General features: G+C 37.2%; 1 protein-coding gene across 4 annotated transcripts in view; it reads left to right on the forward strand.

Moving 5' to 3' along the window:
- lrp1ab (low density lipoprotein receptor-related protein 1Ab) overlaps window positions 1-11,539 on the forward strand; it is a 94,987-nt gene that overhangs the window by 5,331 nt on the left and 78,117 nt on the right. For all 4 annotated transcript variants that reach the window (XM_014018661.1, XM_014018666.1, XM_014018675.1 and 1 more), the window contains one exon: window positions 7,649-7,789. In XM_014018661.1, coding sequence (XP_013874115.1) covers window positions 7,649-7,789 — 141 coding nt within the window. The remainder of the gene's footprint in view (window positions 1-7,648; window positions 7,790-11,539) is intronic.

An 11,539-nucleotide genomic window follows, 5' to 3' on the forward strand; every position in this document is an offset into this window, starting at 1 on the left:
CGTACGCACTGTTTTGTAAATCTGAATTTTTTTTGGCGTACGCCATTTCCACCTTTTGGCCGTACGATCACTTTTAGTATGGTTTCCACGCAATCGTTTATATATGAGACCCCTGGTGTTTGTTTATTGAAACAGTATTATATGAACTCTTGACTTTTCATCTCTCTTCGCTACTGTCTGTGTTGTTAGCCATTGTAGCAATGTTCTGTGTGTGCATGCTGGGATATTCCCCTTTGTCATCGCTGTAAACGCAGATGCCAATATCCCAACAACTGTTCATTTCAGAGGTGGGACTTTTAAATAAAAAAAACATTTGTAATGGTATTGTTGCAAAAAGGCATTCACATTTATCACAAAATTATGTCACAAGCACTTTAAAACCCATTCAGCGGTTCATGAGTTATTTTGCTAACAGGCAAATAGAGTTGAATTGTAATGTGTGTTTTGGATGATGCTCAATATCTATTATTGACAGTGTATTGTTTGTTTGGCAGCCATCTTTTCCAAAGTTAATCAGTTGTATGTTATATAATAGTATATAATATATAATAGTTACTTTATGAAAGTTTGATTAAAATCTTATATATTATTCTAATTACAGGTGCACTGATAAATCGGCCAGTTGATTTTTAGGTACTGAATCCTTAATTTTGGGAGATCGGAGATAGGCCGATACTTGGAAAAGATCGGCTTTTCATCTACCTCCACAAAGTTCTGACAATCAGCCACTGTCCCCTTTTGTTCTGCTGTGAGCACTACCCAATGTCCAGTTAAACAGTTTGTCTGTTGTAAAAGTTTGTGTTTTAAGGGTATTGTTCAATGCTTTTCAATAAAATAAGACTGGAACATTGAAAGTGTATTGTAACCATTGTCAGTTATTAAAAAAAAATCTGTATCTGCTAAAATCGGAATTGTCAGGTCAGACTTTTTAAAAGTTCAGTAATTGGCCAGAGAACTGCAATTGGTGCACCCCAAATTCTATGAACAAAGAGACACTCTTACAGGCAGTTACATGATTTTCTGCCTTTTGTAATTGCAGACAACAAGAGTCCTACTGGTTCCCTCACTTTCTTGTTCCAACTGTTTGTTTTACAGTTTTAGTTGAAAAGCCTTTTGCCTTTTATGCAAGTACCAACATCTTGTTGGATGTGGTGTTCTTAACAATAAAACATTATGTTGTCTTTGACTCAAACTTTGCAGATGAAAAAATATTTTTGTTCATGTTTATCCAATAGAAGAAGCTACTCATTGGAAACACTGACTCACCCGTGCTGGCATTGTTGTATTAACTGCTCTTTACAGAAGGTCTAAAGATCATTCATGAAAAGTTTATGGTCTGACATCTAAACAAAGAGTTCATCATTAAAGAAGCAAAGTAAAATCAGCTTCTTTGTGTGAGCCAGGAAACATCAAGTCGAAATCGTTCCTCTTTTCGACCTTTTTTTTTAAAGAGTGATTCTAATCACAGAGGGGAGTCCCTGTCATTAAATCCCAGTACCAATCACCCATCTACTGAAATAAATCATCTTGTTTAGGAGCACACTAATCTGGTTCCCCATTCCTAGCTTTCCCTGGTAGCTTTAAAGAGTGATTTAAATCAAGATTTACAAGACTGAGTTGCAGAGAATGCCTCAAGTTAATGTGGTCCAGCCTACATTTTGTGGCTCCCATATTCTGTTTTGATAATAGCCAAATGAGGGCTGACTGTTTCTCCGCGGTTTGCACATACTGTAGCTCTGCTATGTGGAGTCTTCAGAATGGGTGTAGAACAGCTCTCTTCTGGCAGCCAATATGAGGCTGTTTTAAATTTAATTCTAACAGTCCCACTCACTCTGCGTGCCTTCCGCCGGACCGTATTTTACTGTGAGATCCTGCAAAGCCTAGTCGGGTTACCTCTGAGGTCAACGCTGCACTCTTATGTTGGGATGTGTCACAATGGTTCAAACTTAAGCTTCTACTATTTAATCATGTTAATTTTTTTTAAAGCGCATAGCTTAGTTAACTGTGGATAGTGAGCTGGTTTTACTGGTTTTGTGCCCTCCTATGACTTGGTTTACACGAGAGTTTCCACTGCATGGGCACTGTACAGTCTCATTAAGAGGTTGCAAGTTGACACTGCAGTGGTTAGTGAGTGGCCATAAATTAGATGGTGTTTAAAAGCATTTCATACTGTCTACTGTTTTACACTTAAAATATGCTTTTTTTTTTATCAAAGTTTTTTTTATTATTATTTTTAACAAAAACACAAACAAAAAAACAAAACAACAAAAAAACTCACCCTTAAAAACCCTCCCATCCCTCCCCACCTATACCGGATCTGCTAACAAAAGATAAATATAAATACATCTTTTATTCATGTAACTGTAAATACAAAGCACAGGTTTGTGTACAAAGAACCATTATTTGACCATCAGACAAAGTTATCTGCTGAAGTTTTTTCTACTTAAGATAAAAATGGCTGCCAGATGTCAAAGAATTTGTTTACAGATCCCCTAACAGTATATCTAATCTTCTCTAAATGAATGTAAGACATAACTTCTCTTAACCARTGACCATATACTGGAGGATGTGGATCCTTCCATCGAAGAAGAATAAGTCTTCTAGCCAGTAGAGAGCAGAAAGCTAACACCGTCCTTTGATGTTCACTGAGGGAAGCTTCTGCTGGAGCCACCCCAAAGAGAGAGATGAATGGTGATGGATGAACAGTTCGTCCAAATAGTCCTGAAAAGGTATCAAAGATGCCTTGCCAGTATCCATGTAGCTTTGGACATGACCAGAATGTGTTTAAAATACGGTTTTGCTAAATTAATCACCTGCCTTCTTTTTGGTGAAATCACCTTAGTAAAAAAAAGGGCAAATAATAATGGCTTTGTTTTTATATGGATCCTGTTTGTCTTTATTGCTTTTAATGTGGAGTTAACCAATAGTGTAATTCAACTAAATTCAGTCCAGTTGTATGGTAATTTTGTCTTTCTTCAAACTTAACACAGTGGGTCTAATTGCTTACTGTTGTCAGTTTGCTTTTCTTTCAACTCTTTTTTTACAAACCTGGAAGATCTGAGTTCAACACTAGGGGGGCCGGAAAGGCTTGAGGTGATGATTGATGTGAAATGGTCCTTTCTCATGTCACTGTTATTGCACCCAGCAAGACTACAAAGACCCTGACTCCTATTTATTTACTCCTTCACGTCATTTCACATTCCCATTTGTGTTGTTATCGTTTAATGGCATTCGTTAGAATCCATGTTCTGTTGCTCAGCCTCTAAATTATCTGCAAGTTCATTGGGTCCGTTAAGTACCCATATGTGCTCGGTCTATAGGGTTGTGCTCTTAAAATAAGAGTTAAAACATTTATCAAAAACTCTAAACTTTAGTGATAATCATGATTATGTGTCAGTTTGGATTAAATCAAACTCATAATAAAAATATCAGAGCCAAAAGCCACTTCCTAAATCATAAAAACTTCAGAAGGTTTTCCTTAATTTTGAAAGTTAAACTGTTCCTCTACACCACTTTGTCTTTTTGAGGCGCAGTTACACACATGAAACCAATTAGAAGGTGCTGGAATGTGCTGCATGGATCTGGAGTTGATATGTGGAGTCAGATGGCTACATTCAGACAGGAAGAGGAAAAATAGGTCACTGTTGCATCCCAGCTGGTGTTGATGTCTGTCTGGAGGCCTCCATCTCTTGGCTGCTGAACCGTGGTGTGCCACAACATCATTTACCCAACTGCCCCACACTTTACCATCCCAAAGACTTCCTCTCAGACTTTGAGATAGATTTTTGGGATTACATAAAAACAGAGGGGAGCTTAAATGGCACTTTGTGAATGAACACTTAGTCTTTAAAGGACTTTATTAGGCTCAAGAGGGACATTTCTATAAAGCTTTGTCTATATTTATGCATTTCCTCCTTTGCGCATGCTTTCTGCTATGCGTAGTGCCTGAGGGCAATTCATTGTGCACTGTTTAGACAGATGAGGTCCAGCAGCCCTGCATAAGGAAACACAGTAAGTGCACAATAGAGCTGGCAGCATGTAGTCCAATCAAGTCCTGTACATCCACATTGCTATAAGTAACTTAAGAATTTATAGCGACATGTTGGGATTTAAACATCTGTTAGGTAAAGCTTTAGTGACAGAGTGACTCCCATGTAGGGTTCAGTGCTTGTGAAGCTGAGGGGTAAAATAGAACCAGTGAAGAATGGAACACACCTGACTTGAAACTTGTGAATATTTTTGTTCAACCTAATTCATTTCAGTTCCTTTATTAATAATACAGTTTCATCTCCTTGACACACAATTTTCTCATTTACAAGAGAGGCCTAATGCCTTTGCAAGTTGTGTTAATAACTTGCATCCTTGTTAGAAATATTTCAGTTGGCTTTGAAGAACTGCTGAAGGGGAGGGCTGTCCATCTTTCCCGAAGTCCTCAACCCCTCCTCAGCCACAACCTCCAGTTAGGCTTCGAGGTTCTCCCTCTGTGGCCATTTCATGGTGGCGTGTAAAGAACGATGCTATAAATAGAACCCACAATGTTTTATTTTCAGTTTAATGCTTGCTCATAAGGAACAACTCGTTCAACCCAGCTGCATCACACAGAAATCAAAGTGTGAAAAAAATGCCTTCAGTGGACATGGGGTTCAGTGCTGTAACTCATTTCAGCTTAAGGCTGGTTTGGGTTGTTAAGACAAATTAGGGCCACATTCCATTTCCCAGTGTTACCCCTATTTCATGACACTTAATTTGATGTCTCAAATACAAGTAGGTTAAATTTTCCACTGCAACATGTTAGACCCACTTTAGAACTTGATATATCTACCAGATTGTCTCAGATTCCTTTTACATTAACAGGCCCAATTTGACTATAGTCATAAAATTTGAAAAAAAAAAAAAATCTAAATATCCATCTTACAACCGACATTACATCTGTTTGTTTATGAAGATTAACCTTAACACTAGGCGTTAAATATTATAATAAAGCAATAAAACAATATTTTTGGTATATTTTATTTTTATTGAAGATAAAAGAGAGAGATGCCAAATGTAAAACTTCAAACGAGAAATTACCATGTTTTTGTGGCAATAAACACTTTCCAGTGAAGTAATAGGCTCATAAAATGCATTATTTGTAAGGTCTTAATCCTTAGTTTCAAGTATGCCCCTGAAAAATCTTTAGAGACAGATAATCCTGTGCCTCTGCCAACCCCCTAATTTTCAAAAAGCATTGTTAAAAGCCTGAACTACGTTGAGAATTCACAAAACATAGAGGTATATAAGTATGTATGTATAGTAAGGGGAAACGGTGACAAGTTAGCCTAAGCTACAGTGTAAAAACTTCTAAATTAGTATGTTTGCTGAAATGCAAAGTATTTCAGGACCTTGTGCAATGAAAAAAAAAGCCAAACTAATCAGCAAAATCAGTGCTGTTTTTCCTTTTCGGTACACCTCTCAGTCTTATCTCAAAGTTGACATCATGTCTTTGACTTATCTTGCGGCAGCACTTGTAAGCCTCGTGCCTAGCATTGTGCGAACAGAAGACCAGAGTTATTGTGACGCTCTAAATTTTGAAACTCAACACTGTCTGGTAATCTCCTGAAGTATCAGAATGCAGTTCATATAATAGCTGTGTTGTAACTGGATCGGCACAACTCTTCAGCCTCTAATAGTGTATACAAAAAAAAAGATAATATGAATTTGTATTGTTCAGCACCTCCACCTATAAAAAAGATCCAGGGTTAGCCTGACAATCGCTTGGAACGTGATTGCAATGAAACACTAGCTTCATGTTCTCTTGTAATTTCAGTCACATCTCAGTCCTCTCGCGGTGCTCCCCTCCACCACCCACCCTAAACACCTCCCTGCCTGCCAAATACATAGGAAGGCAAGTCATCCAAGGCGAGCAAGGGCTCAGTTCCTGCAGAGAATCACAATGAGACCTTCAGTGCTGTCCTTCCCCGAGCAACAGTACAGCAACAACCTCCTACAATGACATGACCACTGTGGGTTTTTTTATTTAAAGACTGAGTGCTTTTTACCACAAAAATGAAGGAAGGCATTTCCTTTTTGAATACATTTGGCAACACATTTCCCTCCCTTTTGTACAAGAACAGTAGACATTAACTGGAGTTTTGGTTTATCTTGAACTATTTATTCATAATAAAAAATTTCAGTGATTATTATTAGAGTTAATGTTTGTTTCCTCAATTACAGCATACAGATTAAAAATATTTCAGCAGTTCCATTTAGTGTCTGTTTAAACAAATTATGCGAAGACAAATTTTATGGATTTTACTGGTTATGTTGGAGCTTTAAAGTATTTCAATAGTTGGAACTGTTTTAAAACTTTAAAAGAATCAGTGCTTGATTTTAATAAAAATTCAGTTAGAGTTTTGTTAGCACTACTCTATCAGGGTAAAGGGAAATACCTTCAGACAATCTGTTCGAGCCACTGCATTCTGTCAGTCAGACATGGGTTACTTACAATGTTGATACTCGCRGAGGTTTTATCCAGTCCTGCTCCTTCCCTTTACAATTAAATGAGGAGCCAACATGCTCGTGCAATATTTGCAAAAGCACATAGACAGCAGATGTGGTCTGTTGAAAGTACTTAACTAAATGTTTGAGCTTGACAAACAGTTGTTATAATTATTATGAATTARCTGCACTTCCAAGTAAAGACTGAAGTTGTCATCCCTAAAAAAAAACATAAACTTGGTCCACTTTCTCTGTTGTCATCTCTGTACTATCTGCAAAATACCACAGCATACATGTTTAAGACTTTACTTTTTTCGTGTAAGTTTGTGTTGCAGCTGTTGATGCTAATCCATGTATTATAAAAATTCAGACAGTTCTGTTTTTATTTATCCAAGGGGATCAATGTTCCTCAAAAATATCTTAGATTAAGGCCCACTTTGACCATGTGTTCCTCACTTTCAGCTAGAAAATGCTATCAGGATCCACCAAGTAGATTTGCTGTTGTAAAAGCAGGTTGCTCCTTCAAACATAAATTCACCAAATTAAGCTGCCACCAGATGAATAAAAGTAGAAGCTATGGAAAAATTTAGTGCTGTCAGACGGATGCTGCCTGAAGAAAAGGTTACTTTTCAGCTTTCTTTTTTTTTCCCTGAAATCGTGGCAACTGTGTCAGACGTCTGGTGGGTCATGAGTGCGCTGTGGTGCAGCTTGCCCACGGTATACTTCAACAATCTGTGTTGACTCGCTGCCCAGAACTGCCGTGCTCTGCACTTTCCCATGGGCAAGATGGTGATTGAATGCCCAGTTACATCTTAGCTGTGACACATGAAAGAACCTTTGTGGTTAAGGCTGAAAAACACCTTTGGAGTAATAAAAAAAAGCAGAGAGAAATTGTAAGCTAGAAGTGGAAACCACAAACAAACTTTACAAATAAAAAAGCCCCACTGTTAGTTGTGACACTTTTAGATGTTTTATTTTAAGCTAGTGTGCATATGTGTGTTTTCATGCTCAAAAAACATCAGTTAAACTTGTCTTGACCTGTATGTGTTGCTCTATGCTACCAAGTTAAGATCTTTACTAATTTACTGACACATACACAAAAACAATGATCTCTTTTTGTATTAGTTTTATTTTACTCCTAATACACTATTATTCTTCTGCCTTTTTTCAGCTCCCAAATCTGATGACGTACCCAGGACTTGCAATCCAAAGCAGTTTGCCTGCAGGGACCAGGTGACCTGTATCTCCAAAGGTTGGCGCTGCGATGGAGAGAAGGACTGTCCAGATGGCTCAGATGAATCGCCAGATATCTGTGAGTATGCCCACATAAAACTCAGCAGGGTTGTGTTCTTAGCTCTCATGCTTTTTTCCAGCTTGAATGATCAGTTTTTCTTAATCATTATCACTTTTGCTGTGTTTAATTTTTTTTTTCCTCGTTTGGTCACAATTTTGTTTTTTGCAGAGGACACTATTAATCACGTTCTTTAAATAGCTTTTCAGAAACGCCAACACGATGCCCAGTTTCATTTGAGCCTTGAAAAGGATACAGGTTGTGACCTTTTCTAGAGAGGACACTTCTCTGCTGAATTATAGCCCTCATTCTGTGGTTTTGTTTCGTCTGAATGCTCAGGGATGTGTCTGTTCTTGCCTGGCCTCTTGAGGGACCTTTGCTGTCCTAGAGCCCGGTCTCAACCTCTTTCATCTGTCAGCCTATCATCCGTAAATGCACCCTCCTTTTTTGTTTATACCCAGCAATAGTGATTTTTACCATCTGCTTTGTGCCACGCCTCACATTTGTCATGCCAAAAGAATTTTCACTGTAGCCTGACATGCAGAATCAAACAGCCTGGCACCACACTTTTGGGGGCGGGGGCGTGTTGTTGTGGGTGAATCACATAAAGTATTAACACATGGGGACCAGAAATGTTAGAGAATGTTTAGAGCTACAACATTTTGTTGCAATTTACTATTTCTCTCATACTGGAAACAATATGGAGAAAGGTGAAATCAAAGTTGTAGTGCAAGTAGTGGATCTGACTGAGATTTTTTTCCTATTAAGGGCTAAGAAATGCTGCTAAAATAAACACTTGGTGAAATGTTCAGAAAGAAGGAAAATTCTATGTTTAGTTTTGTAAATAACAGTAGTTTCCGAACTTAGGCAGTTTCGTCGAAAGTGTGCAGCACTTAATTCATTCACTTGAGCTGTGGTCATCCAATTTGTGCCCTTTTCTGCAAAGCAATTGAACTGAGTGAGTTTTTCATAGCACTTATGTAATTTAGTGACTCAGACAATAGTGTGATTCATCCTCTGCTGGGAGAAATGAATGCAATGTTTCGCCAGAACATATGTTCTGCTCAATTACCCATTTCCCACGAGTGCTACTCAGCCTTTTGTTTTACTTTTGGTTAAGGTGCTTTTTGTCAGTCAATGTTAGTTTTTTAAGTTAGTTGCTATAAATGTCTTAATGCTAGATTTTGCATTTTCTCATATGGTGCACTATTCATTTTGAGGTCTGACAAGTCTAGTCAAAGACGAGGCGCCTCATAAGTTTCACAATAAAAGCAACCAGACTGTGATTTTATCCACAGTCGTTAAGTTGTTCCATCCATTAAATCCAAGTAGTTTTTCGAATGGAAGGCTACAGATTAAAAAGAAAAAAGTTAGGAAGTGAATGAGTCTGAACCAACATAAAAGGGGACAAAAGGGTTTAAATGAGTGCAGTTGACTATAAAGATTATTTAAAATCCTGCTAAGTTAAAAATGGAAAAATCTTGTTTTCTTTTAGCAGAGATTTTGCTGTCATTGGCCTTATTATTTATTTATTTATTTATTTATTTATTTATTTATTTATTTATTTATTTTTTTATTTGGTAAGCACCACAAGAGGCAAGCTGACCACTGAGTGCTGTCAGCTAATTGGTTGTGAAAATTAAATGGGCATTTCTTGAAGAGATAGAAATTTCCCATCACCTTTCTCACCAGAGGTTTGGACTAAGATCATCAAAGTTGAAACTGTTTTGTTCAAAACTTGAAAATAACATTAAACACAATCCTGTACAATATTGCCAGATGTCACGCTCATTGTGTGTGTTATAAATTATTCTTACTACCACATCAAACTTTAGCTGTCTGTGAAACTGACTCAGTTTTAGCCATTCTTTGTGTTGGATAATGTCATTTATTTGTGAATTGAATTTGACTTCAAAAGATAATCAGTTGTAGATCTATAATGTGGATAACTTTATGAAAGTTTCACATAAAGCGCAAAACTTGTTTCCTTCAGAATTTCAAGAAAATTCCAGTCCTCTAATCCTCTGTATGCCTCCAAATCATCGTCTAATTTTATTCATTTAATAATGTGACTTGAAATTTCAATGATTCTTACTACCGTAAATACCATATTATCTCCAGTTTATGTTAATTACTCTGCAGAAATAATGTGCACAGACATTTCTAGGAAAAACCAAATTATTTTCTTGTTGTTTTTCATGTGCCCCTCTCCTGCTGGCTGCCTGGTTGTGTTCCTGTCCTGGTGTGGGACTGGCCCACAGTCTGTCCAGCTTGTTAATGAGACACTGTAACACTGCTGCCAGTGCACGCTGCCAATATGGAGATTTTGGTTTTGTTTTAGAACCGTACATCATCTGAAAAGGCTGAGTGCTTGTGAAAAGTGCAATTAACAATCTGCTTGTATTAGTCCAATCTCCCCCAGACTCAAGTGTTATTATGGAAACCTCGTAAGTTGAGCTAATTTGGCTGGATTGCCAGTTTTGAGTTTTGTTCTGCCACCTGTTTTGTTTACAATGATCATSAATCTGCTTGTTGTCACTGTGATGGATCTTTGATCTGCACTTCTAGTAGCTATCCATGCTTGAAGTAAGTGTCCTCCTCTGTGCCATGCTGTCTAAGGGACTAATTGCCTGTCATTTCCAAACTATTCGCTGAGGCTGTAATTACGCTGAGGAGCCGGGCACCTCTCACTGTAGCTGAGCTCACATTGCATCCCATGAGCAGCTGACATGGTGCAGTCGTGCATCAGCATCTTTATACTGTCAACTTGATTATATGTGGGATGCTAAAGAGGAGTGATGCTGTGGTTCTTGTAGTCATGTGTTGACAAAAATGAATCGGTGCCATTTGGACAGATTGATAACCAGATTCTCATACATTTTCCTGCCCAGTTTTAGATGAGACATTTCAACTCATTTTTAATGCAAGCAAATATGGCTGAAATATAAATGACTCTGATTTTATTTAATGGACATAATTAGTATGATCTATTTTTATTGTTAATGACTATTAATATAATACAGGGCTTAGCCACATTTTGCAAAGCATCTTGGACACAGTGCAACAAAATGTTAATTATGTGCAGCAGTGCAACTTGTTGAAAAAGGCCCAGATTGTTTTCTTTTTATTAGTATAATAAACCTTGTATCATAAAATGAAATAGTTGGATTGTGTGTGTTTGTCTTGTACAATGGTTTTTATCAGTCTGACCCTTTTCACAGCAAGATTTGCATTTTGCTTCTGTGAGTCACGTCTGATAAACTTATCACAAAGGAACAATTAAGAATTGATTAATAATCTATTATAACTGCTTAAAATGTGAATCAATTCTTAAAAACGTATTAACCAATTTCATTGTTATTGTATAACAGTAAAGTATGTCTAAGAAAAATTCTGTTTTGATATTTGATCATTTTTGGTCACAAAAGGATTACATTTTTATTTATTTTGAAGTTATACTCTTTTTTTTTCCAACATTATTTTTATTGGTTTTACAACAATGCTTTTAATAATACACAGAACATAAGTGTGCTCTCGTATCAAAAGAAATAAAGGAGTGGCTACATTTTTTTTTTTTTGTCCATCATTCAACTTGCCACTCTTTGCTAGTCAAGACATTGAGATTTCTTAGAGTAGCACCTATTACATACAGAGTTTATAAGAAAAGCATACCAACTCCCTTAACCCCAAACCCCAAACCCCTGACAACCCTAAGAGAAAACAAAAAAACAATTATAGTAACAATGGTTTCCCTATTTTCAAGAGTTAGCC

The sequence above is a fragment of the Austrofundulus limnaeus genome, unplaced genomic scaffold, assembly GCF_001266775.1.
Source record: "Austrofundulus limnaeus strain Quisiro unplaced genomic scaffold, Austrofundulus_limnaeus-1.0 Scaffold3, whole genome shotgun sequence".
Taxonomy (NCBI): Eukaryota; Metazoa; Chordata; class Actinopteri; order Cyprinodontiformes; family Rivulidae; genus Austrofundulus; species Austrofundulus limnaeus.